General features: G+C 38.9%; 1 protein-coding gene across 13 annotated transcripts in view; it reads left to right on the forward strand.

Annotated features, from left to right (window-relative positions):
* Positions 1 to 23,177, forward strand: part of PDE1C (phosphodiesterase 1C) — a 551,218-nt gene that overhangs the window by 450,555 nt on the left and 77,486 nt on the right. For all 13 annotated transcript variants that reach the window (XM_032286655.1, XM_032286659.1, XM_032286653.1 and 10 more), the window contains 6 exons: positions 213 to 314; positions 848 to 968; positions 9,842 to 9,923; positions 12,320 to 12,440; positions 14,103 to 14,278; positions 21,258 to 21,488. In XM_032286655.1, the coding sequence (XP_032142546.1) occupies positions 213 to 314; positions 848 to 968; positions 9,842 to 9,923; positions 12,320 to 12,440; positions 14,103 to 14,278; positions 21,258 to 21,488 (833 nt within the window). The remainder of the gene's footprint in view (positions 1 to 212; positions 315 to 847; positions 969 to 9,841; positions 9,924 to 12,319; positions 12,441 to 14,102; positions 14,279 to 21,257; positions 21,489 to 23,177) is intronic.

Raw genomic sequence — 23,177 nt, forward strand, 5'->3', positions numbered from 1 at the left:
AAACAATGTGTATATTCCATGTATCATATTCCTAATTATTTCCTTAATCCTTAACTTTTATTTATTCCTTATTTTAAAAGCCCACCTTAAAGACCTAAATTAGATTAGAAATGTCAAAAATAGTTAACTGATTTTGATTAGCCAAAACATTAACGGATTTTTACTTTCCACTTTGACTTCCATCCTTTTTTCTCCATGGTTGTCTCCAATAGGGAGTTTCGAACCTTGGTAATTGAGATGGTGATGGCCACGGATATGTCTTGTCACTTCCAACAAATCAAAGCAATGAAGACTGCTCTGCAGCAGCCAGAAGCGTAAGTGTGCTTGTGGCTTGTGCTTGTGTTTGTATAGGTGTTTGAATGGGTCCTTGTCCATGCGGTAATCCCTTTAAAGAGCATCTCCTTTAACACAACTTTATTGAGTGTTCTCATACGATGGTGATGTTTGAAGGAGAAAGCAAAAAAGTTTTACCTACCCTAATGAGGTATGTTCTCATCAGAGTTGAAAGAAATAATAGAGGCAGTATCAGTTGTCCCCACAGAGATCCCCAAAACAGAAGCAACAAATAAAAGTCAGTGACTCTTGGATTCTTGTTGTCCTTTTGAAGGATGCAGTCATTCTAGAAATGGATTGGAGTTCACAGAGTCCAATTCAGTAAATATAGATACCAATTTAATGAGTATCCCAATTGTAGGAGGAAGTGATGCCTTTTCCTCACTTTAGCGGAAGTGGGGTTTGAGATGGAAGAATGAAATACATTTAAAAACTAATAACTAAAAAAAAAAAAACTCTTATTGAGGTTTTGAGGAGTGTCATCATCATGTGTTTGGGTGCTTTTGGTTTACAGCATTGAAAAGCCGAAAGCCTTATCCCTCATGCTGCATACAGCAGATATTAGCCATCCAGCAAAAGCGTGGGACCTCCATCATCGCTGGACAATGTCACTTCTGGAGGAGTTCTTCAGACAGGTACTTTGTTGCTGTCTGTCCATCAGGGCTGTCATCACTGGATATTTTATGAATTTTATATCTTAGCAATGCTAGGATAAGGACTATTGAGATTACAGTAATTTGGGGGGGGGTGGCTCCACAGATTGTTTTGCTTCTTGGTTATGTGATGTGTCAATCTTGCCTAAATACTGATTTTCAGGATATTATGGTATTTCTATCCTATGCTTTTCTGTTTGGGAAAAAAAAATGTTTCCTTGTGGCAGTCTTTTGTCAAAATGTCATTAGAGGGGTTCTTTTACTTTTTTTTTTCTAGTGACTTGATAAAATGGCAGTTACTTTGGCATCACCCTGTAGGATTAAGATTTTTTTTTTTTTTTTTTTTTTTTTTAGTTAGAGTTTCACTCTTTGTTGCTCAGGCTGGAGTGCAGTGGTGTGATCTTGGCTCACTGCAACGCCTGCCTCCTGGGTTCGAGTGATTCTCCTGTCTCAGCCTCCCAAGTAGCTGGGATTACAGGTGCCTACCACCACGCCTGGCTAATTTTTGTATTTTTAGTAGAGATGGGGTTTCAGCATGTTGGCCAGGCTGCTCTCAAACTCCTGACCTCAAGTTATCCACCTGCCTCGGCCTCCCAAAATGCTGGGATTATAGGCATGAGCCACTGTGCCCGGCCAGGATTAAGATGGTAACTTGAACTCATGTCTCTATTATAATTGGTTGGGTTGTTTCTTTCTAGTGGACAAGTCCATGATGCAAAATTCAAAACCAGATATGGCAATTTGGGGTCAGGAAACCACTAGAAACTACTATACCAATTATATTTAAACTTCGCTGCATCCTAAGTTCCAGAGTTGTGTTGTCTATAAGAATCGGCAGGTTCTTCAATTATTATAAATTCTTTAAAAGCAAATTTTAAAAATGCATAGAACTAAAGAAATAGAAAGGAAATAAATGCATAGCACCAAGACCAAAGTCTTCTCAAATTCAGGCATGCACGCTAACCTTATCTCTAGAAGTGCTGCCATTCAAACATCTGCCTCCAGACATTTGGGCCTGAGATTGAAGGCATGATACATAGATTTGGGGACCTAAATTATAATTAATTCAAGTTAATACAGCTAATTCAGTTAATTCTTGCTAATTCAAGAAAAGAGGTCAACAGCATGGATTCAGAGACCTCTGATTCCATGAAATACCACTTAATGACACGAGTCACAACTTCATGCCGCAAACTAACAAGAGATGGGCTCATTTGCTGTTTATTTAGATTTCTAAAAGAGAATTACTCTTGTGGTTATTCTTACTCTTATATTTTGAGTTTGAATGGAGAAACTGTAGAAGGCACCTGTGTGTGTACATATGTGTATGTGTTTTCCTTCTGAAGCTGTGCATACTCTCCAGTAATAAAGTAGGGCTACAGTTAATAGCATGTTAAACAAATGTGAGAAGATCCTTTATTGGAGTTTTTTATTTCAACTGATTTATGGCCTGAGTCTAATCAAATTGCTTTTCTAATTCCCTACAGTCTTATCTATGATTGGGGGCGGGGGTCAGGGGAACGGAGGGATTTAGGATAAGGTTGGGCCAGATGTTTTCTTAAAACCCTTTGTTATGAAACAGAAGGCATTTCCTTCACTCTGTCTAAGGTGCACATGCACACATGCACACACACACACGCCGCCATACCTGCTCCCCCCCCCCCGGCTTTTATATGTGTATGTCAACAGGTACCCTATTTAGTGTATGGTTATTTCTCTTTGCCAAGTCATTGCTCAGCCTCCCAGAGTAGTTCTCAAAGGGAACTCCATGGTGTGGGGGGAACTAGAACTCCACAGATGACTCTGCAGTTTCATCCGTCATCAAGGGTTTCTTTTGAACTATTTTTCCAAAGGCTGTTTTTCTAATAGTAGTAAGAGGATGTTCTCCAAATCTCCACTCTGCTTATCATGTGCTTTATTTAATAATACTTTTGTAATATCACTGTATTAGTCTGTTCTCGTGATGTTAATAAAGACATACCCAACACTGGGTAATTTGTAAAGGAAAGAGGTTTAATTGACTCACAGTTCCACACGACTGGGGAGGCCTCACAATCATGGCAGAAGAATAAAGGGACATCTTACATGGCAGCCAGCAAAGAGAGAGTATGAGAACCAAGTAAAAGGGGTTTTCCCATTATGAAACCATCAAATCTCATGAGACTTATTCACTACCACGAGAACAGTATGGGGGAAATGTCCCCCAGGATTCAGTCATCTCTCATTGGGTTCCTCCTACAACATATGGGAATTATGAGAGCTGTAATTTAAGATGATATTTGGGTATAGACACAGCCAAACCATATTATTCCACCCTACCCCCTCCCAAATATCATGTTCTCACGTTTCAAAACCAATCGTGCCTTCCCAACAGTCCCCCAAAGCCTTAACTCATTTTTACATTAACTCAAAACTCCACAGTCCAAAGTCTCATCTAAGAAAAGGCAAGTCCCTTCTGCCTATGAGTCTGTAAAATCAAAAACAAGTTAGTATCTTACTAGATACAATGGGGATACAAGTATTGAGAAAATACAGCCATTTCAAATGGAAGAAATTGGCCAAAACAAAGGGGTTACAGGGCCCATGCAAGTTCCAAATCCAGCAGGACAATCAAATCTTAAAGCTCCAAAATGATCTACTTTGTCTGCAGGTCTCACATCCAGGTCACACTGATGCAAGAGGTGGGTTCCCATGGTCTTGGGCAGTTCTGCCTCTGTGGCTTTGCAGGGTACAGCCTCCCTCCTGACTGCTTTCATGGGCTGGCAATGAGTTTCTGCTGCTTTTCCAGGCACAAGGTGCAAGCTATCAGTGGATCTACCATTCGGGGGTCTGGAGAATCATGGCCCTCTTCTCACAGCTCCACTAGGCAGTGCCCCAGTAAGGACTTTGTTTGAGGGCTTCAACCCCACATATCCTTTCTGCACTACCCTAGTGGAGGCTCTGCATGAGGGTCCTGTCCCTACAGCAAATTTCTGCCTAGGGATCCAGGTGGTTTCATACATCCTCTGAAATATAGGCTGAGATTACCAAACCTTAATTCTTGACTTCTGTGTACCTGCAGGCTCAAAAACACATGGAATCTGTCAAGGCTTGGGGCCTGCACTTCCTGAAACCATGGCCTGAGCTGTACCTAGGTCCTTTTAGCCATAACTAGGGCATCTGAGAGGCAGGGCACCAAATCCCTAGGCTGCACACAGCAGGGAGGCCCTGGACTGGGCCCACAGAACCATTTTTTCCTCCTAGGCCTCTGGGTCTGTGATGTGAGGGGCTGCTGGAAAGGTCTCTGACATGCTCTGGAGACATTTTCCCCATTGTCTTGGCTCCTTGTTAATTCTGCAAATTTGTGCATCAGGCTTGAATTTCTCCCCAGAAAATGGGTTTTTCTTTTCTGTTGCATTACCAGGCTGCAAATTTCCTGAACTTTTATGCACTGTTTCACTTTTAAAACTGAATGTTTTCAACGGCACCCAAGTCACCTCTTGAATGTTTTGCTGCTTAGAAATTATTTCTGACAGATACCCTAAGTCATTTCCCTCAAGTTCAAAGTTCCACAAATCTCTAGGGCAGGGGCAAAATGCTGCCAGTCTCTTTGCTAAAATGCAGCAAGAATCATCTTTATTCCAGTTCCCAATGAGTTCCTCATCTCCATCTGAGACCACCTCAGCCTGGATTCCATTGTCTATATTATCAGCATTTTGTTCAAAGCCATTCAATAAGTCTCTAGGAAGTTCTAAACTTTCCCACATTTTCTTATCTTCTTCTGACCTCTCCAGACTGTTCCAATCTCTTCCTCTTACCTAGTTCCAAGGTCGCTTCCACATTTTCAGGTATCTTTACAGCAGCACCCCACTCTACCAATACCAATTTATTTTATTAATCCATTTTCAAACTGGTGATAAAGAATACCCAAGACTGGGTAATTTATAAAGGAAAGAGATTTAATCGACTCATAGTTCCAAATGGGGAGACCTCACACTGTGGCGGAAGTTGAAAGAACGAAGGGATGTCTTACATGGGGGCCAGGAAACAGAGAGAGTGAGAACCAAGTTAAAGGGGTTTCCCCTTGTAAAACCATCAACTCTCATGAGACTTATTCACTATCAAGAAAACAGAATGTGGGAAACTGCCCCCATTATTCAAGTATCTCCCACCTGGTTCCTCCCACAACACATGGGAATTATGGGAGCTACAATTTAAGATAAAATTTGGGTGGGAACACAGCCAAACCATATCACATCCCCTATGGCTATGAGTAATTGGTCCATGGCTGAAGGGTAGATAATAGATAACTCATATAAGTTTGCAGTATTAAAGTGATTCTTTTTCTAATTATAAGAAAGTAAAAATGAATTACTTAAACATATGAACAATTTTTTTTCCTCATAAAGAAAAACTTGTTTGCACATACATATGCTTGAATAAAAACATGCTGGAGGCAATATGAAAATAACAATATTGAATTTTTTTCCTGTTAGGAAGGGACTGTTACCTCATTGGACTGGAAGTATTTTTTGGTAATTACTATTTTTTAGTAATTACAATTCAGTAAATTATTTTTATTGACTCAATATTTTAATCTAGATGCCATAAGCTATAGTAACGCATGTAGGAGAAATGTTGCCTCAGCTCTTAACTATAGACTTTAAATTGGACAGTTCTTTTTAAAAATTACATTTAAAAGTTGGGTTGTATTTTAAAATAAAGGGATAGTCTCAATGCTGATGGTTCCATGGTTTACTAAGAGAGTAAGTTATATCTTCAGTTTTATAACCATAATTTACAAAATCCAATCTGCTGCATCAGGGTATTTTTTGATGAAATATTGACTTCAAAGAAGTATAAGGTCATCTCATTGGTAAATCCATCATGTCGTAAAAACTGTGATGCTCATTTTGGTTCTATCGCTATATAATTTTATATTTTGCAAACATCTCTTACAATTCTTTTAATTTAATCTGTGTCTATGGTAGTTTTCCCATTTTTATTTATTGCACGTGTTGGTGAGTTTTTTCCTTTTTTCTCTGTGAAATTATCTGATTGTTTTATTGTTTCTCTTTTTGTTTATAGTGCCTTCATTGGTATTTTTATTTTTATTGATTCAGTTCTCTGAGATGCTTCCAGCACAATCTGCTTTAATGTGATGGTTCTGGTTTTCTTTTCAGTGTCTTCCTTGTGCTCTGCTAGGTCCCATTCCCCTGAGCTCTTGTTCTTGATAATTTCAGGAGCTTCCTTCTGTTAATAGTGGCACTATTTTCCTGACAAGTGTACCCCATCTATTGTTTTTCTGAAGTTCTTTATTCCTGCATCTGCTGGTGATGGTATAATACTTCCTACCCCTCTCTTTGCTCTTTTTTTTTTCTCTTTTCCTTCCTCCTCTTCTCCACCTTTTTCTTCTTCTCCATCATCTTTGTCCTCTTCCTCCTTCTACTCTTCCTTTTGCCCCTTTCTTCCTCCCTTATTTTCTTCTTCACTTTATTATTATTATTTATCATCTGTGAGTGAAATGCATTTATTTCAGACCAACTATATTTGCAGATTTGTACCACAGGGCAATCAGAGCAATAGTATTCTAAGCTATCTAGAATTGTCCTTGGATTATTATGAGGGTCCTATGAAGTGATGTGTGCATGGTGTGTGTGTGTGTGTGTGTGTGTGTGTGTGTGTGTGTGTGGTGTGTGTCCCTTTACTTTTTCCAAGACTATAGTGAACAGCAGTTGTAGGGCCTCTTGCAATTCAATGTCTATTCTCTACCTACCCTCTTGGCATCTTCCTCATTCCTCTCTGTTATTTACAGCATTTGGAAGTCCTTTATCATATAGTTTTGATTTGAAATTACAGATTTTCCCTAGGATGTGCAATTGCATTTCTGTTTCTTACCCTCCTTATTTTTGAGCTGATAATTTCTGAAAAAGCTTAAACTTTACTATGCGATCTTAAATCCAACATTACAATGCCTTTCTTTTATGCTGTATTTGTGCCTGCTTCCCCTGGAAAAGAAGAATATACATTACTGTGTTTTGTTCAATCTGATTTTTCTGTTGCTTTCTCAAACATTTCCCTTTTCTTCATTTCACCTGAAAAGACTCACTTGAGATATTACCTAAATGTCTTTGGAACCTCTCACATTGATAGATGCCGTCTTCTCTGTGAACTTCCAATACAGATGGAATCCTTGTTTCTTTTGACTGGTCTGCTGCCTACATATAGCTACCATAGCAAACAAACCCCTAAATGTATAATAGCACACGTAAATGGAAGTTTTGCACTCACTCATATAAGGAATAGGATGCATGTTTCTTGATTGGCAGGTGGTTCTATAATAATCAGTGCTTTTAGACCATACTCTACCATCCACCTTATATTTCTGCTTGTCTACATCAAGCCAGCAAACTGAGGAAAGCATGGAGAAGTAGGAATAAGACATGTCAGCCTGAACTGTGGTAGAAATGCATCCCTTCTCTTATTCTGTTTTTGAGCACTAACTGGCAGTGATTCTGGGCAATGGAGTCTAGCTGTGTAGACAGGAAATGGAGGAGGAGAAGAATGGGGGTTTAGTGAACAGCTACCTGCCTAATTGCTCCTTTAGTCTGTCTGTCATAAATGTCTGAGTGGCCAAAGGAACTGGAATGTTTCTAACCAAATTGGTCTTTTCATTTATTCAACAAATATTCATTATCTTCCTTCTGCATACCAACCACATGACTTTATTAGGTGGAGTTATCTTAACCCATATCACAAGAATGATATTTATTTTTCTCGGCTTTCCTGGAAGAAAAAAAATGAGTGAATTTTAAAAAATCCTTTGTAAATAGAGACTTTTGCCCTTTTTTGAAAATGTTGACCTTTTTAATAAAGAGGAAAGTGTATGAACAATTTTAGGCTATAGCTATAGAGTCATACAGTGTTGTGTTATGACTCAAGTCGGACTCATCAGTAGAAGCTCGTTTCTCTACATTATTATCAGCGTTGTTTGTTTTCAATTCATATCTGTTTTACGAAGGGAATTCCATTACCTCTGTTTAAAAGTAGGCTTTACACAGCTTAATTAAATACAAAACATATAAATTATGTGTATATTTGAGTACGGACAAGTTCACGGAATTAGGAGTTTTTAAATATCAGGTTATTGTTCAGTAATGAAATCCAAATTAGTGTTTATCCTTTAATAGTCAAATGGAGAGCGTTCACACCCTCCCCATTAAAATGTACTGACAGAACAATCTGTATCCCTGCTACATGGGAATATAAAGGCTTTTATTTGTTGTAGCTGAACTATCTCACCAAATCTACAATACTAGAATTTATGGTATAAATATGCTTCCTTTTCCACGTACCACCTAGGTAGAAATCACGCAGGAAGAAATCATTTTTATCATGCCACTTGAGAGACAGAGCAGTTTTCAGCAGAGCATACTTGAAATAAAGAAGCCATTGTATCCCCTGGGGTATCTATACAGGAAGAGGGTGCAGAAGGAACTGAGCCACTTAAGGACTATTCCAGAGACACTTGGATATCCCCAGCTTCCACTGTGACCCCGCTGTTCAGCTTCCTCAGACACACGCTCCTTTTCCGTCTTTTCAGTTGACGCTACATGTGAGCTAGCATCCGTTCTCTTCAGTAGCATGCCTTAGAAGGAAGAATCATTCAGTTTTGAACCAGGCCTGCTTGAAGGTTGTTACTACCCTTTATTTGCTATTATATTAATTTATTGACAGTACTTATTACAATCAGAGGGTATTAGGTGAACAAATTCACTTAACATTTCTCAAATCTTGACCTAAAATATTAGAACCACCTATTGGGAAACAACAGTAGTTCTTTATATTCATTTACATACATTTTTCTCTTTCATCCTTATAACCCTATAAGGTAGAGATTACTATCCCACATTTAACAAGTGATAAAAACTGAAATGTATGGAAGGAAAATAACCCACCTACGATCTGTCACACATCTAGTAGGAGAAAGACAGGATTCAAGCACAAGTCAGTAGCTATTATCCGGAGCCAGTAAAATGAATTAGCACAGCTTCACTAGTATAAGAAGGGTGACATATTTTTCCCTTTCCTCTGGGTGTATGACAAGTATTAAGCCTCTGGTTCAAGTTTTTAAAAAACATCTCTGTCATTATTTAGCCTTTCCATAACACTTGCTTATTATGGTGATACCTTTTGGTGAGATTGATAATACATTGGTCAGACAATTGTGTTTTATTGTTGTCTAACTTTATAGACACAAGCAATCATTTATTCTGGCCCTTTTTGGTCCACTTTTCATTATGGACTGACCTCTGAGGCTTAGAAGCCAGAAGCACTTGCTCCAAATGTGTGGCTTTAGGCGGCACTAGGAGAATCCATCTGAATCAGTCCAGTTTGAATTTTAGTTTCAGACACTGTCCACAGCTAAGAGGAGTTCACTAGCTAAACAAAGGCCACAGGTTGACCCAGGATGACTTGAAAAAACACAGAAATTCTGCCTGCAGGGCTGACTCCAGGCCACATGACATATTGCCTGTTGCCTTATTTTCCATGGAGGCCGTAGTACTGCCCAATGAGGCTTTCTTTACAAGAGCATGAGCTTTGCAGTTGGGTGGAACTATTGGATCCCAGAGGGCTTCAGCCTTTTGTTGTCTTTTATGTAGAGAGGCAGTCTCCATAAAGACTTATTATATTGTAACACTATAATGCATATATTTTAATTTAATAATTAAATATTTTATTAATAAGGTAATATAATATAATTGTAATAATTAAAATAAAGACCAGTGGCCTCCGTGACAGTGGAAGTTGCTAAAGGAAATCTGGATGACTCAGCCTACTGTTTCTTAATTTACTATGACCTTTTATTTTTCTAGGGAGACAGAGAAGCAGAGCTGGGGCTGCCTTTTTCTCCTCTGTGTGACCGAAAGTCCACTATGGTTGCCCAGTCACAAGTAGGTACGTGTTTGCAAGCTCTTTGGATAGAAGGAAGCACCAAAGCAGGAAGCCTGTAGAACTAAGCACAGATGTTCCTAGTGGTTCTTTGGCTGGGGAACTGGCTCCATTCTGCCATGTTGTGCTCATGGCTCTGCTTGATTGGGTTGATGGATCCACTCTCTCCATTCTTCTCCCTGGAATGTGGCTTGTTCATGGAGAATTGGACAGTGACACACTTGGTCTCTTCAGAAGAGAGGTGGTACATAAAGTGTCAAAGATTTGGCTGAACGCAAAGCTAAGATAAAGGTAGAACTCTAGATTAAGTGGTTGGACCATTGTCCCATTTACAAAGGTTGTGGAGAAGCTGATGAAGTTCAGGTTTGACCATGTTGAGCTTAATTTGTCAAGAAAAAAAGGCAAAAGTGGTGTCATCAAACACTTCAGTTTCAGCTTAAAATTACACTGTAATTAACCATAATACACATTTGATTATCACTGCTTCCTTATTAGTAAGCATACTATTGGTATTTGGTTGGGATAGTTCTTGTTTTATCAATTACATTGTAGGACTTTTAACATCCTTTACTGCTGAGCATTAATGCCAGCATCACCCTTACTTGGGCCATTGTAAAAACTAAATATGCATTCATACATTTCCAAACACACCCTTCAAAGGGAAATTGGCAACATTTCCTCTGGTTGGTATTTAGTTTGCTTTCAGTTTTCATGTGGCTGTGTAATGAATTACCACCATCCCCACTAGCTTCAGCTCCTATTTTTTCTCCTGATTGTTACAGACATTTGAGTGTCTGAGCTGTTGGGACAATCGCTATAGCCCAACTTCAGCCATTTCTCTATCATGGTGATCTCACAAAGGTATAGTTGTAGGTCTGAGCCCTCTTCTAGTTTCCAATCCTGTTTCTTCCAACTCTGTTTGCCCTCTCCCATCCAGATATGCCCCCTGTACCTCAAAATCAGCAAATCTGAAACTGAGCCCACCGTCTTTCCCCGGTCACATATTTGAGGTGTCTTTGGCAGATCCCATACAGAGGCAGTACCACCTCCTGCTGTGCAGGTATCTGTGCCTGCTTTGCATTTCCACCTTAGAGTGGCCTTCTTTATCTTTTGTTTGAGCAATTGCAATAGCTTCTAAATGATTTTCTCATCCTTCTGCCTTCCTGCTCTCTTCCTTCTTATCTATCTTGCCAGATTAACTTTCTAAAGAACATTTAAAAACTCTTATGGCAATGCTGCCCAAACATCTCCAGGAGCCTCCAATGTCTGCCTAAGTCCTAACCCTTTATCTGAACACTTAGGAGGCTTTCTTCCTAGAGCTGTCGATAACGTGCCTTCTCAAGCTTTCCTTCCCTAAGTCCAAAAGATTCCTACTCCCGAGTCAGTCCTCAGATACATCTTACATCCTTTCATCTCTCTCACTCGGGTTTTTCCACTCCGACTGCCCAGAGCGAATAGCCACATCTTCCTCTCTACCCATTCTGTTTTTTTTTCTTTCATTGCACTTTTATTTGAATGCAATATTTGAGACAATTTTCCATAAAGGCCAATATTTCTCAAATTAATATTAGGTCATAATAAAACAAGCCACAAAACAGTATTTGGGATTTCAGTTTCTCAGCCTTATCATCAAGACTCAGTGCTTCCCATCATCAGTATTTATTGAGCATTTACAGTGTACTAGACACAATAGAACATACAGAAAACATTGTCCCTGCTCTTGAAGAGATTATATTCTAAAAGAAAAAAATACACCTCTTTTAAAATGGCATTTTTGTTTGGTATTTTCTCCAAAGTACTGAGGAAATATTTTTTAAAGTGAGCATAACTCACTTTTGGGTGTAACTTAGCCCCATCATTACTTACAGAATAGAGGAAGAAAAAGAGGAAGGATTTTAAAGGCAGACAATGACAGACCATTCAGGATAGGTAGAGTTTTAAAGGGAGATAAACACAGTCCCATCAACTAAGGAGATATTTGCTGCAGTAAATAGGATGAGGGAAATAGTTTGTGGGATGCAAGCAAAGGAAACAGGCTATCTTAGACATTGGGTCCTCTCCACCCATTCTTAAGGGCTCAGCTCAAATGTCTTAACTTCAGGCAGGTTGTATTATTCATTCTTAGTCTTTGCCACAGCTACTATCACAGTGCTTGTTCTGTAGTGGGTGTTCAGTATGTATTTCTTAGGCACTTTATGGAACTGTCCTGAAGAGTCATAGGAAGCTATGTAGGAGAAATGAAACTGACATGTAATATTCAAATCAAGAAATATATAAAGCGATTAAGATCAACCCATTCTCTTATAAGCTGATCTGGAGTTTCCAGATCAGTTTCTTCTGGAAAGTATGGAAAGGCCCAGGGTAATATGTGGTTCCTCTGAAGCATTGCTGTTTATCTTTAGGTTTCATTGACTTCATCGTGGAACCCACCTTCACTGTGCTTACGGACATGACCGAGAAGATTGTGAGTCCACTAATCGATGAAACTTCTCAAACTGGCGGGACAGGACAGAGGCGTTCGAGGTCAGTGGGGAAGCTTGAGGGCTTGGGGGTGAGGTTGGCCTGTCGATGATAAAATTCTTCTTTTGCAGGGGATGGGGACGGTATTTCACAGACATTTGCCTTAGCTCCTTCTCGTAAAAGTTTGTCTACCTCTTTCCGTTTATCAGAGGAGTTGAAATTGTATTACTCATACTATCCAGGCTAAACTATAAGGAGTGACCAACGTCTAAATCATAACAGCAGGCACCTGGTGCTGCCCCTCCACCACCCCATTTGCTGCATGTTTACCTGCTGTGCCCAGACAGTTTTTGTTCATGTAATACTCCACAAAGACAGTACCACTCATCAAGAGTACTTACAAAGAAAGGAAACTGACTTTCATTTCAAGGTTTGCACAAAGAACAAAGTAGAGATAAAGAATCAAAAACTTGAAATCACCTTCAACCACCACATCATTATATCAAGGGTAGATCAGTAGTTAAAGAGTACAGGCTCTGGAGTCAGAATACCAGAGTAAAAACTCTGGACCTCATCATTTGCTAGCTGTGAAATCTCAGGCAAATTGTCTCACTTCCCTCATCTGAGAAAATGTGTATTATAATACTCAGAGGTGGCTGCGAAGATTAAATAAGTTATTCAATCTATGTTAAACCTTACAACAGTGTCTAGAACAGAGGAAGTGCTAGCTACAATAAAGCTAACTCTTAGTCTTTATTAGATATACTACTACTATTACTGCTACTACTAATCTCCTTGTTCACGTAAAACATTGGGCTTTGTCATAAAAAAAGGAAGAAGAGAAATGGAATGAATAGAAAAAGGAGAAGCAAAGAGCAGGAAAAGGAGTAAAGAAAGACAAATGTTAGGACAGGAGGACCCCGGGGATGCTTCAGATGGATGGACCCTCTTAAGGTTGCTAACAAGGAGGACGGAGCCCCCTGCCAGAGTCCCCATGGCCTCACAGCTCTTCAGGCACTGGCTGAAACATATTCTGCTTGTGTAGTCCATCATGAATTTGTATTCCTACCAGTCACTGCTTTAGCTGCTTCGTAGCAGTAGTTATTTCTTTGAAGTTTTCCAGAGAGACAGTACTTTTTAATATTTACAAACTTGCCCATAAGGTCTTTTGCATGACTTAGTCTCCCACAATCTCCATGCTGTCTGCATTTCCGTCTTCTCCCAGAAACTTAAGGAAATTATCACTTCTTCTGGACTTGGGGATCCTGGGATCAGAAAAACCCTTGCAGGGGACAGGCAGAGCTGGAAAGAAAGAGGAGCAAGTTGCTAGGTAACTTGGAAAAGTGGTCAGTGTGGAAGCAGGTGGGTGAACTGTGGAATTAAGTAGATGTCCCAGTTCAAATTGATCAGTTTCAGAGACTAGAGCAGAGAAAATTCACATGAGGGGATTCTGGTTATTGGGAAAAGGGAAGAGGCCAATTAGCAAAGAAGAAATATGAAGATTAAAGAGACTCTTGAGACTGCAATGCTGATATTTTTCCTGATGAAAATTCAGAATTTCCCACCTGTCATATGTGGAAAATAGAATAATTATAATCATCGAGACCCAGAAATTTCACAGCAATAACTTGATGAGTGCTAACCACTTCTCCCCAGGGCTTGCTCATTGGAAGACATTTTGCAAACACTAACTCTCTTCTTTGGTATCATTTTTTTGTTCTCCAGTTTGAATAGCATCAGCTCGTCAGATGCCAAGCGATCAGGTGTCAAGAGCTCTGGTTCAGAGGGAAGTGCCCCGATCAACAATTCCGTCATCCCTGTTGACTATAAGAGCTTTAAAGCAACTTGGACCGAAGTGGTGCACATTAATCGGGAGAGATGGAGAGCCAAGGTGCCCAAAGGTAACATACCACAGACCGTCCAAACCAATTCAGTACCCACTCATAAAAACAAGATTGTCTTCCCTGAGTTATGTGTGTTGCAAATAAAACGCAGTTGCTCATGATGCAGATTCTAATTGCTGATTATTAGAATCTACCATCTTTTGATATTCATAATGTCTAACAATCAATGCATGATAAAATGCAGCAGACCTGTAGGTCTCCAGGCATCATGCTCTTTATGCTGTGGGACTAAACTCCTTTTTCTGGTATGAAGACTCTACAGGAGGTGGGGGTTTATTTCTTGGTTTCTGCTAAACCATCTTGTCATTTTCATTTGATGTCATGTGGCACAACTGTGAGGCTTTAATTTCTTCTTTTACCTAAGTAAAGACCTGCTAATAGCCACCTTGCTTTGGCCATTATGTTGGAATATAAGGCACTTTAATTTTCTTATATGCATTTTATATTCCTTTCATATTCTCAATTTCCCTTCACTCATTGCTCAAACCATATACCTAATCTTCTGAGATGATGGTAAATTGTCGATAAGCAGAAACTCCCTGAAGCAGACATCATCCAAACTAAAAGTTGAGGCCCTTGGTAATATCAACAGAAAAAGATGGAAATTTGTATGATTTTGGAGACTTAGCTTCCTTTGTTCATATGTGCATTTGTGATACTGAGCATGTACTCCATGATCAGTACATACTACACGATCATACTAGGGATGGAGGCCCTATGTGTACAGGTAGTACAAATATGAGAGAAGAGGTCTGACACTGTGATGCCTGATTCCAGATAGGGACAGAGACATTGGTGGCTCTGGGAGCTCAGTGAGGGGACTGTTCCCAGTGAGCTTCATGGAGGTGAGCCTTCAACAAGAGTCAGTTTTTGCTAACATCTATTGTGTGCCTACTATGTGCCAGGCTATGCCCAGTGCCCAGGGTACAGAGATGAGTAACAGACATCCCAGCCTCAAAGCTCACAGTCTTGTGGCAGGGGAAGGGAAGAGACATTACTGCAGTTTCATTCAAATGAAGAATGGAAATTCAGTCAAAGCCTTGAGTTTGTCACCAGCACCACCAGCCTAAGCCTTAAGCCCTCACATCAGACAAAAATACAACATCCCCTTCCCAAACACAACATCCCCTCCCCAAACACAACATCCCCTCCCCAAACACAACATCCCCTCCCCAAATACAACATCCCCTTCCCAAACACAACATCCCCTTCCCAAACACAACATCCCCTCCCCAAACACAACATCTCACATTTTTGCCCTCCTGGTGTCAGTACTTCAGGTGAGAAGGGTGGGGACAGTGGGTGAGAACATGTTCTGGCAATCTTGGTTTCCATACATTGGGGTGGGGGCTGGGGGTTCTGCTTCTAGTGTAGGAAAGAAACAGCTTCCCTGTTGTAGTTATTCAAAGGCTTGTCCACAAAATTCTGTCCAATTTTGTGATTTGTCTATAAAATTCTGTTCAAGTGGCTGCTCACTTCAGGTGAGCCAAGGGGTTTATATTTATGACACTTTTAGGGCATAATTGAACCCTTATCATTTCAGGACAGATGTTGCACCCTGAGCTGTGGAGGGAGCCAACACCTCTTCCATATTTTAAACACACCCTCTCCTAGTTCATTCAAATGCTTTAAACATTTGAATCCTCCCTGTCGGCAGGCGTTGCAAGCAGCAATGGCAGCTACTGCATCATCTCCAAAGAAACACTCTCTTATAATCAATTACACTCATTACACTTGAAAATTCAATTTCTGACAACACGCAATTTAAAGAGGTACTTCAAAATAATTTGTTTGCAATTATCTGGTTTACTAAAATTACCTTCTGAAACTAATCACCTGGGGAAGCATTTGACAGTTTCAGGGGAAAACTGGCCCTTTAAAAAGAACAGGAAAATAAACAGCTAATAATTTTTAAATGTCTTAGGTATGGGGATAGAGATATTTCAGAAGCACAAAGTAGTTGTTTGTAGCCCTGCTTGGGTGTTTGGGAAGGCATCAGGTAGCAGGACTCCTGGGATTGAGACCTGAAGGAGGTGTTGTATTTAGAAATAAGAACAAGGAGAAAGGGGTTGGGCAAAGGCACAGAGCCTAGGGTTATGGATGTTTTGTGGGAGAATAGTTTGGTTATCAGGGCACATTTCAGTTAGCAGGGAAGGAGAGAGAAAATTGAGCATTGACTTGCAAGGGTTTTTTTTTTTGGCAAATTCAGATAAGGTTCTTTGAGATTCACTTTGGGGATAGTAATGTACATCACAGAACTGAGGTGAAGAATAGAAATAATACCTATAAAGCAGTAAGAAAGGAGCCTCCACAAGGTTGGTGCCTAAGTAGTAGCTGCTATTTATACAAATTGGAAAAGGTTAGAGGTTTGAATACAAAGTTAATAAGATACCAACCTATAACTAATATTTTATAACATTCTCAGCAGCTCAGTAATGCTGTTACTGGCTGACTGGTGCTAATAAAAGATCTAACGCACATCTGTTTTTTTGTTGGAGGTGGCTGCTTTGTTTGTTGCTCTTTTTTTTCCCAGATGACCCTGATTTCCAAAGGCTGTCCTCAATGGGGCACCTTAATATGTATGTTAATAAATGCACTGGAAATTCATCTTGGTTTTGTTAACCAACCTGATTACAAAACTAGGTAGGTGAGAACTGATAATTATTAGCAAAGATTAAATAAATATTTTTATAGCCCTTAGAGTTAAAAATCACTATTCCCAATTAAAGATATATGAACATAATTTTTAAATCTGATCGATATTGATTAATTTCCATTCAGTATTTAGTACTTTTTTAACATTTATTTTTCTGGTATTAGACTAATGTGTTTAAGTTACACATGCTGAAATATAAAAAATATATATAAAAGAAAATGAAAATTATTACCCCTCCAGATATATGTCACTATTAGTAAAATTCTAATGTAATTCTTTGTATTTTGCTTTTCTGTACATATGTGTAAGATAAATTGGGATCATAATATAATATTGTCTTGTATTTGACCTTTCTCTTTCTATTTTGAGTATTTTATTCTGATACTGAATATTGTGATTTACAATATGTAAAGAATTATTCATTTACATATTTTTCTCACTTTTGAGTTTTTAATGTTGATCGAAGTTTTTCTTTGACTAAAATTTTCAGGAAGTGGGAACACCTTCTAAGTTCTTAAATGTCTAAAAGCACCTTTCTTTTGTTCTTGTATAGAACTGAGATTTGACTAGTCAAAATTCAATAATATTTTGGGTTTTCTGGTCAGTTTCTCTCTCTTTTCTATCTTTTCTCTCTCTCCTTCTGTCTCTGGTTGTAGGTAGTATAAGTAGGCATTTCAGAAAATTATATCGAGATAATTAGTCCAATACAATTTTTAATTGAGACCCCATAGTATCATTATTCAGGAAGGCAAATTAAATAAAGACATCATTGTATTTCCCCAAAACTGTATGGACATGCAGTGTGGGATAGAACCAGCTCTCCACTGGGAAGAAGGAAATTTATGGATCTTGAGGGCTGTGTTCTGTCTTAACTCTTAGCTGCTTGCTATTGGCTGTTTTTATCGCAAGTCCCAACACCACAGAGAGTCTGACACGGGAACCCAAAAGAAACAGAACTGAACCACACATCTCTTGCTTTGTACTGGTCTAGAAGCATGGTAGATGTCAAATCTAAGACCTGAAAAGTGAATTATCTGTATACATGCTGTCATTGGAACCTGTGAGTGTGTACAAAATAACTGTTCTCAACTCCTTTTTCTCATCGTGGGAAAATTTCATCCATACTAATAATTTCACTCAGAGAATGAAAGAGAATCTGACTTCAGTTAAAAAGACCTACCTCTTGCCAATGTATTTTATTTTTTCTTATTTATGTGCTTCCTTGTTTCATTCTACAAATTTTGAGTTGTATCACTTTGAGTGTCATGCAGTTGATCACACTAATGTCAGCTATCTCAGAGATATGAGGAAGAGATAGAAGTTGAGTAGAAAAGTTGCAGGACCACTTGCTGTAACGTGATTGCTGTAGAGAAATCACACAATAGGGTAGGCTCATAACTGATTTGATCATGATGTCCGAAGGGCTACTGTTCTTTCATATAAGCATTAATTGCCTGATAGCTACAGTTAAGAAAAAAAACAGATTTGTTTCTGAAATGTGCTCCCACTACCAGTTTTTTATATGTTTTTTGCTAGATTTCCCATGAAAAATTGGTCTGACTCAGTTGTCAAATGTATTTTTCTTGCTCAGATAATATTTTATGCTCTTTTATAGCAAACCAGAATTTAACACCTTCAGTTTTTATCAAAAATACTTCCAACTTGGGGTTATTTTGACTATTGAAAATTTGCCATGGATTCAGTGGGGATTCTGTCAGGGGGTTGTAAATTATTTTCTAAAACTGATACCAGATTCTGAATATAAATGAATTCTCCTTTTCCTTGCCTCAGTTTCCCACTCTGTAGTAAAAATAGTCATCTTTTTACTCACCTACATTATTGGCTAAGGAAACTAACATTTGGCAAATGACTATTCTTTCATAATAAGACTTAGCGTTTATATACTTTCTGTATTTTATGCCTGTCTAGATTGCTGAAGACTGATGAAGATACATACAAATAAATTTATACTGGCATATAGGATAAATCACACCCATAGGAAACATTTCATTTCATGAACAAATACTTCATGAGTATATGCTATGCACCAGGCACCATGCCAAGCACTGGGAATTCAGTAACAGAGATGACATTTAAACCCCAGCCTCAGTCACTGAAGAAGGATGAGATAAAGCCTGAGTGAACATTCCAGGGGACTTTCTGTAGTCCCGCATCATACTGAGAATGCCATCTGACCATATTCTTCTGCAAGAGCATTCTTTCACTCTGTAGTTGTACCTTTCTATAAAGGCTGGAAGACATTTTATACATTACATGCACATAATTATGTTATTTGTAAAGAGATCTTTCCTTACCTTTTCAATGTTAATTATAAATACATCCTTTTGGACAGTAGAAGGTCATGAAATACTGAATGGCAAACATTTAAAATTTAAATCAGTGCTTCTCAACTCTGTATGTTTAAATCACCTGGAAAACACTTAAAATATCCTATTCTTGCCCGTCTATCTCCAGAATCTTATTTAACTTGTTTGGAGATGAAGGTAGGGCATTGGCTTGGATGGATGGATTGATGGATGGATGGATTAATGAATGAAAACATAATATATTAAGGAAGACAGGTAAGGAAATACAAAGGCAGGAAAAGTAGACTACACCAGGCATCATAGACTTCCAGAAAATGTATGTCATAAAGCCTCGTGAACATGTGAGCCTGGACCAAATTTGGGCTTTGAGCTCTTTAGCAGCTAAAACAAATGGAAACATGATAAATGCATAGTCACTCTGATATCCATTAGATTAAAAACAAATAGATTACTTATGAGAGTTAGCTTTTTTTCCAGGACCAAGGCTAACACAAAAGAAATAAATAAGACATCTGGTAATGAAGTATGGGGAATTTTAAAACACATCTAGAGAAAAATGTAATAAGGCTTTTCCCAATGGAAGTTGATGGTACAGGCTGGAAGGTCTTTGGAGTGAACTAAGTGCTACATGGAATAAGACTCTAGAACCTTTGGAGGATTGGGCTCTGTTAAGTGGCTTCTGTGTAGGTTATTCTCTACAATGCAATGTCCACCTCATTGCCTCCAAGGCCCTGCATAATCTGAACCCTGCTTGTCATGAACATCATCTGTCACTAAGCCCTTGTCAAATTTACTTTAACTATACTCAGTGTTCTTTGAGCATACCAAGTTCATTTTTACCTCATGGCCTTTGCATTTTCTAGTTCCTCTGGCTGAAGTACTATTTTTCCAGATTAATGCATGGTCAGCTTGTCATAATTTAGGACTTGGTTAAATGTCACTTTGTCAAGGAGGCCTTCTCCACCTCCTTGTCTAATGCAATCCCCTCCCCTATGCTGATTGTGTTCCATCATATGACTCTGTTTTAGTTTTCTGCAAAGCACTTTCTACAATCTGCACGTATCTTAATCATTTGTTTACTTAACTATGATCTCTTCTCCATAAATCGACTGGCTTACTGCTGTATTCGTTGTATCTAAAACAGTGCTTGACACTCTAGCTGCTCAACAAATATGAGTTGGATGAGTGAACCAGTCTTTTCATAAATACTTAACCTATGCAATTCTGCTGTGTTTTTGACTAAGCACAGAGCCAAGCCCTTTTGTAATCTGCGAGATTGGAAATAATGCTAGTATTGTTTCATTAAAAGGGAGGACACAGACCAGGTGCCTGGCCAAACTAAATACCGTGGGTTTTTTTTTATATAAGGCTTAATTATCCTCTTCCTTCTTTTAAACTCATAAACAGTGTCCTCAGTGTATTTGTCTTCAATTGCTCTAGTGTTGGATATTTTCCCTTTTTGTTTTGTAATCAATTGTTTGTGTTTAAACTCTAGGTCTTAAGCAAACCCATATGAAGCTGCAGTTTTTACTGAGGTGGTGGGAAAGTTTTGTGATATTTCTGAGACTTTATTTTCACATTTGTCAAATTGAGTCACAGTAATAGCAGCTGCTGTAAGGTTGTTTTGAGGATGAAAATAAGTACCCCCCCCAAAATACATAGCATAACACTTGGCATAGAGAACACATTCAATAGAAGCTATTAATAATGATGATATTCATAATGCCATTACAATATTGGTTTATTAATTATTATCCTTATTATTATTTTCTCCCTGCTCCATCCTCTAACTCACTGTTTTCAGAATGACGTCATCATGAACCTATTTTATCGGTTTCCTAAATACATGACAATCTGATGAATTAAGCAGAAATGTACCCAAACACTCAGTAAACACCTTAGATCCTCTTTGTGCATTAAAACAGGTCATTCTCCTAACAGCATGCCCTCTTTTTCTCTTCTCGGTGCCTTTCCCAACTTGCCATGGATACAGAGGAGAAGGCCAAGAAGGAAGCAGAAGAAAAGGCTCGCCTGGCTGCAGAGGAGCAGCAAAAGGAAATGGAAGCCAAAAGCCAGGCTGAAGAGGCCGCATCTGGCAAAGCTGAGAAAAAGATGTCTGGAGAAGCTAAGAATCAAGTCAATGGAACACGGGCAAACAAAAGTGACAACCCTCATGGGAAAAATTCCAAAGCTGAGACATCGTCAGGAGAACAGCAACAGAATGGTGAGTAGAATTGCGCTTGGTGAAGGGCTGTTTTTGAGGAGTTAATGGCATGATGAATGGAAACTGGCAAACAACCCCAGTGATGGGAACAGCTCACAGGGCGAGGCTTTTCTGCTTATCCAGTTCCTGCTGATTCCCTAAAAACATATGATGGAATACTATTCAGCCATAAAAAGGAATGAAATAATGGCATTTGCAACAATCTGGATAGAATTGGAGACCATTATTCTAAGTGAAGTAACTCAGGAATGGAAAACCAAACATCATATGTTCTCACACATAAGTGGGAACTAAGCTATGAGGATGGGAAGGCATAAGAATGATACAATAGACTTTGGGGACTTGTGGGGAAAGGTGGAAGAAGGATGAGGAATAAAAGACTACAAATTGGATTCAGTGTATACTGCTCAGGTGATGGGTATGCCAAAATCTCACAAATCACCACTAAAGAACTTACTTATGTGACTAAACAACACCTGTTCCCCAAAAATCTATGGAAATAAAAACTTAAAAAAATAAAAACATATATTCATGCAAAAATTTTTAAAGAATTTATGATGTACCTGTTAGTGTTTTAACAGATAGTTCAGGCCCCTCCTTGCTACCCCTTCTGAGGTCTGAACCAACTGAGAGATAGGGAACAAAATCAGGAAGTCAATGATCAAGACATCAGCTCCATTGCAACTGGAGCTGACTTGGGAAACACAGAGTTGGTCTGCGGAGCACATGGGCTTCTTTACACGTTTGTTCTGAAATGGGTTTACCCAGCCAGACACTGTAGAGCCAAGTACAGGACTCATATCTCACCCCAACACCCTGGCAGGCTGCTTCTAAAGTGACAGAAAATGTGTGTGTCTTATAGAAAACATATCTCAAAACAGGCTGGGATGTGGATGGCTGGGCCAGGCTGTGCATGGCCAACCCTACCTCCTAAATAAATAATGACTCCTCTCAAAAGAGGAACATGTAAGGAGTGGTGAGAGAGGCAACGTGTGTTTCTTTCCTTTGCTTTTTCTTTTAACAGAGTGGGCTAGAAGTGTTTCCCTTTGTAAAAGCAGCAATAACAATAACACTACCATTTTATTCAATGCTTAACATGTGTCACACATTGTACTTGAGATTCTACCTACATTACATCATGTAAAAACTCTAACAGCTCTGTGAGGTAGAAACACCCATTCCCATGTTGTGGGTGGGAAAATTGAGACTCAGAGAGATGAAATCACTTGTGTAAAGTCAAGCAACCATTAGGTAGAGATCTCAGGTTAAACTCTGGTCTGTGTGAGTCCCAGTGCTCTGTTCTGTAACTATCATTTCCCTGTGGTTTGGTGCCTTCAGGGAGAGGGGCAATCAGAGAAATATGCAAACTTAACTGCTGTTTATAAGAGGTTTACGATATACTTATTCTAGGGGTTGGTGTGCTTTTTCTAAAAGGGACAAGATAGTAAATATTTTAGGCTTTGCAGGACATAAGATCTCTATTGTAACTACTCAACATTACCATTTTAAAGCAGCCACAGATAATATACAAACAAATGAGTGAGCCTGTTTTCCAATAAAACTTTATGGAAATTAAAATTTGAATTGTATGTAATATCATATGTCATAAAATATTTGTCTTCTTTTAACCATTTAAAAATGTAAAAGCCATTCTTAGTTTGTAGCTCATAAAAAACCAGGCAGTAGATC

The sequence above is a fragment of the Sapajus apella genome, unplaced genomic scaffold (assembly GCF_009761245.1).
Source record: "Sapajus apella isolate SASKATOON/1434 unplaced genomic scaffold, GSC_monkey_1.0 scaffold19, whole genome shotgun sequence".
Lineage (NCBI taxonomy): Eukaryota > Metazoa > Chordata > Mammalia > Primates > Cebidae > Sapajus > Sapajus apella.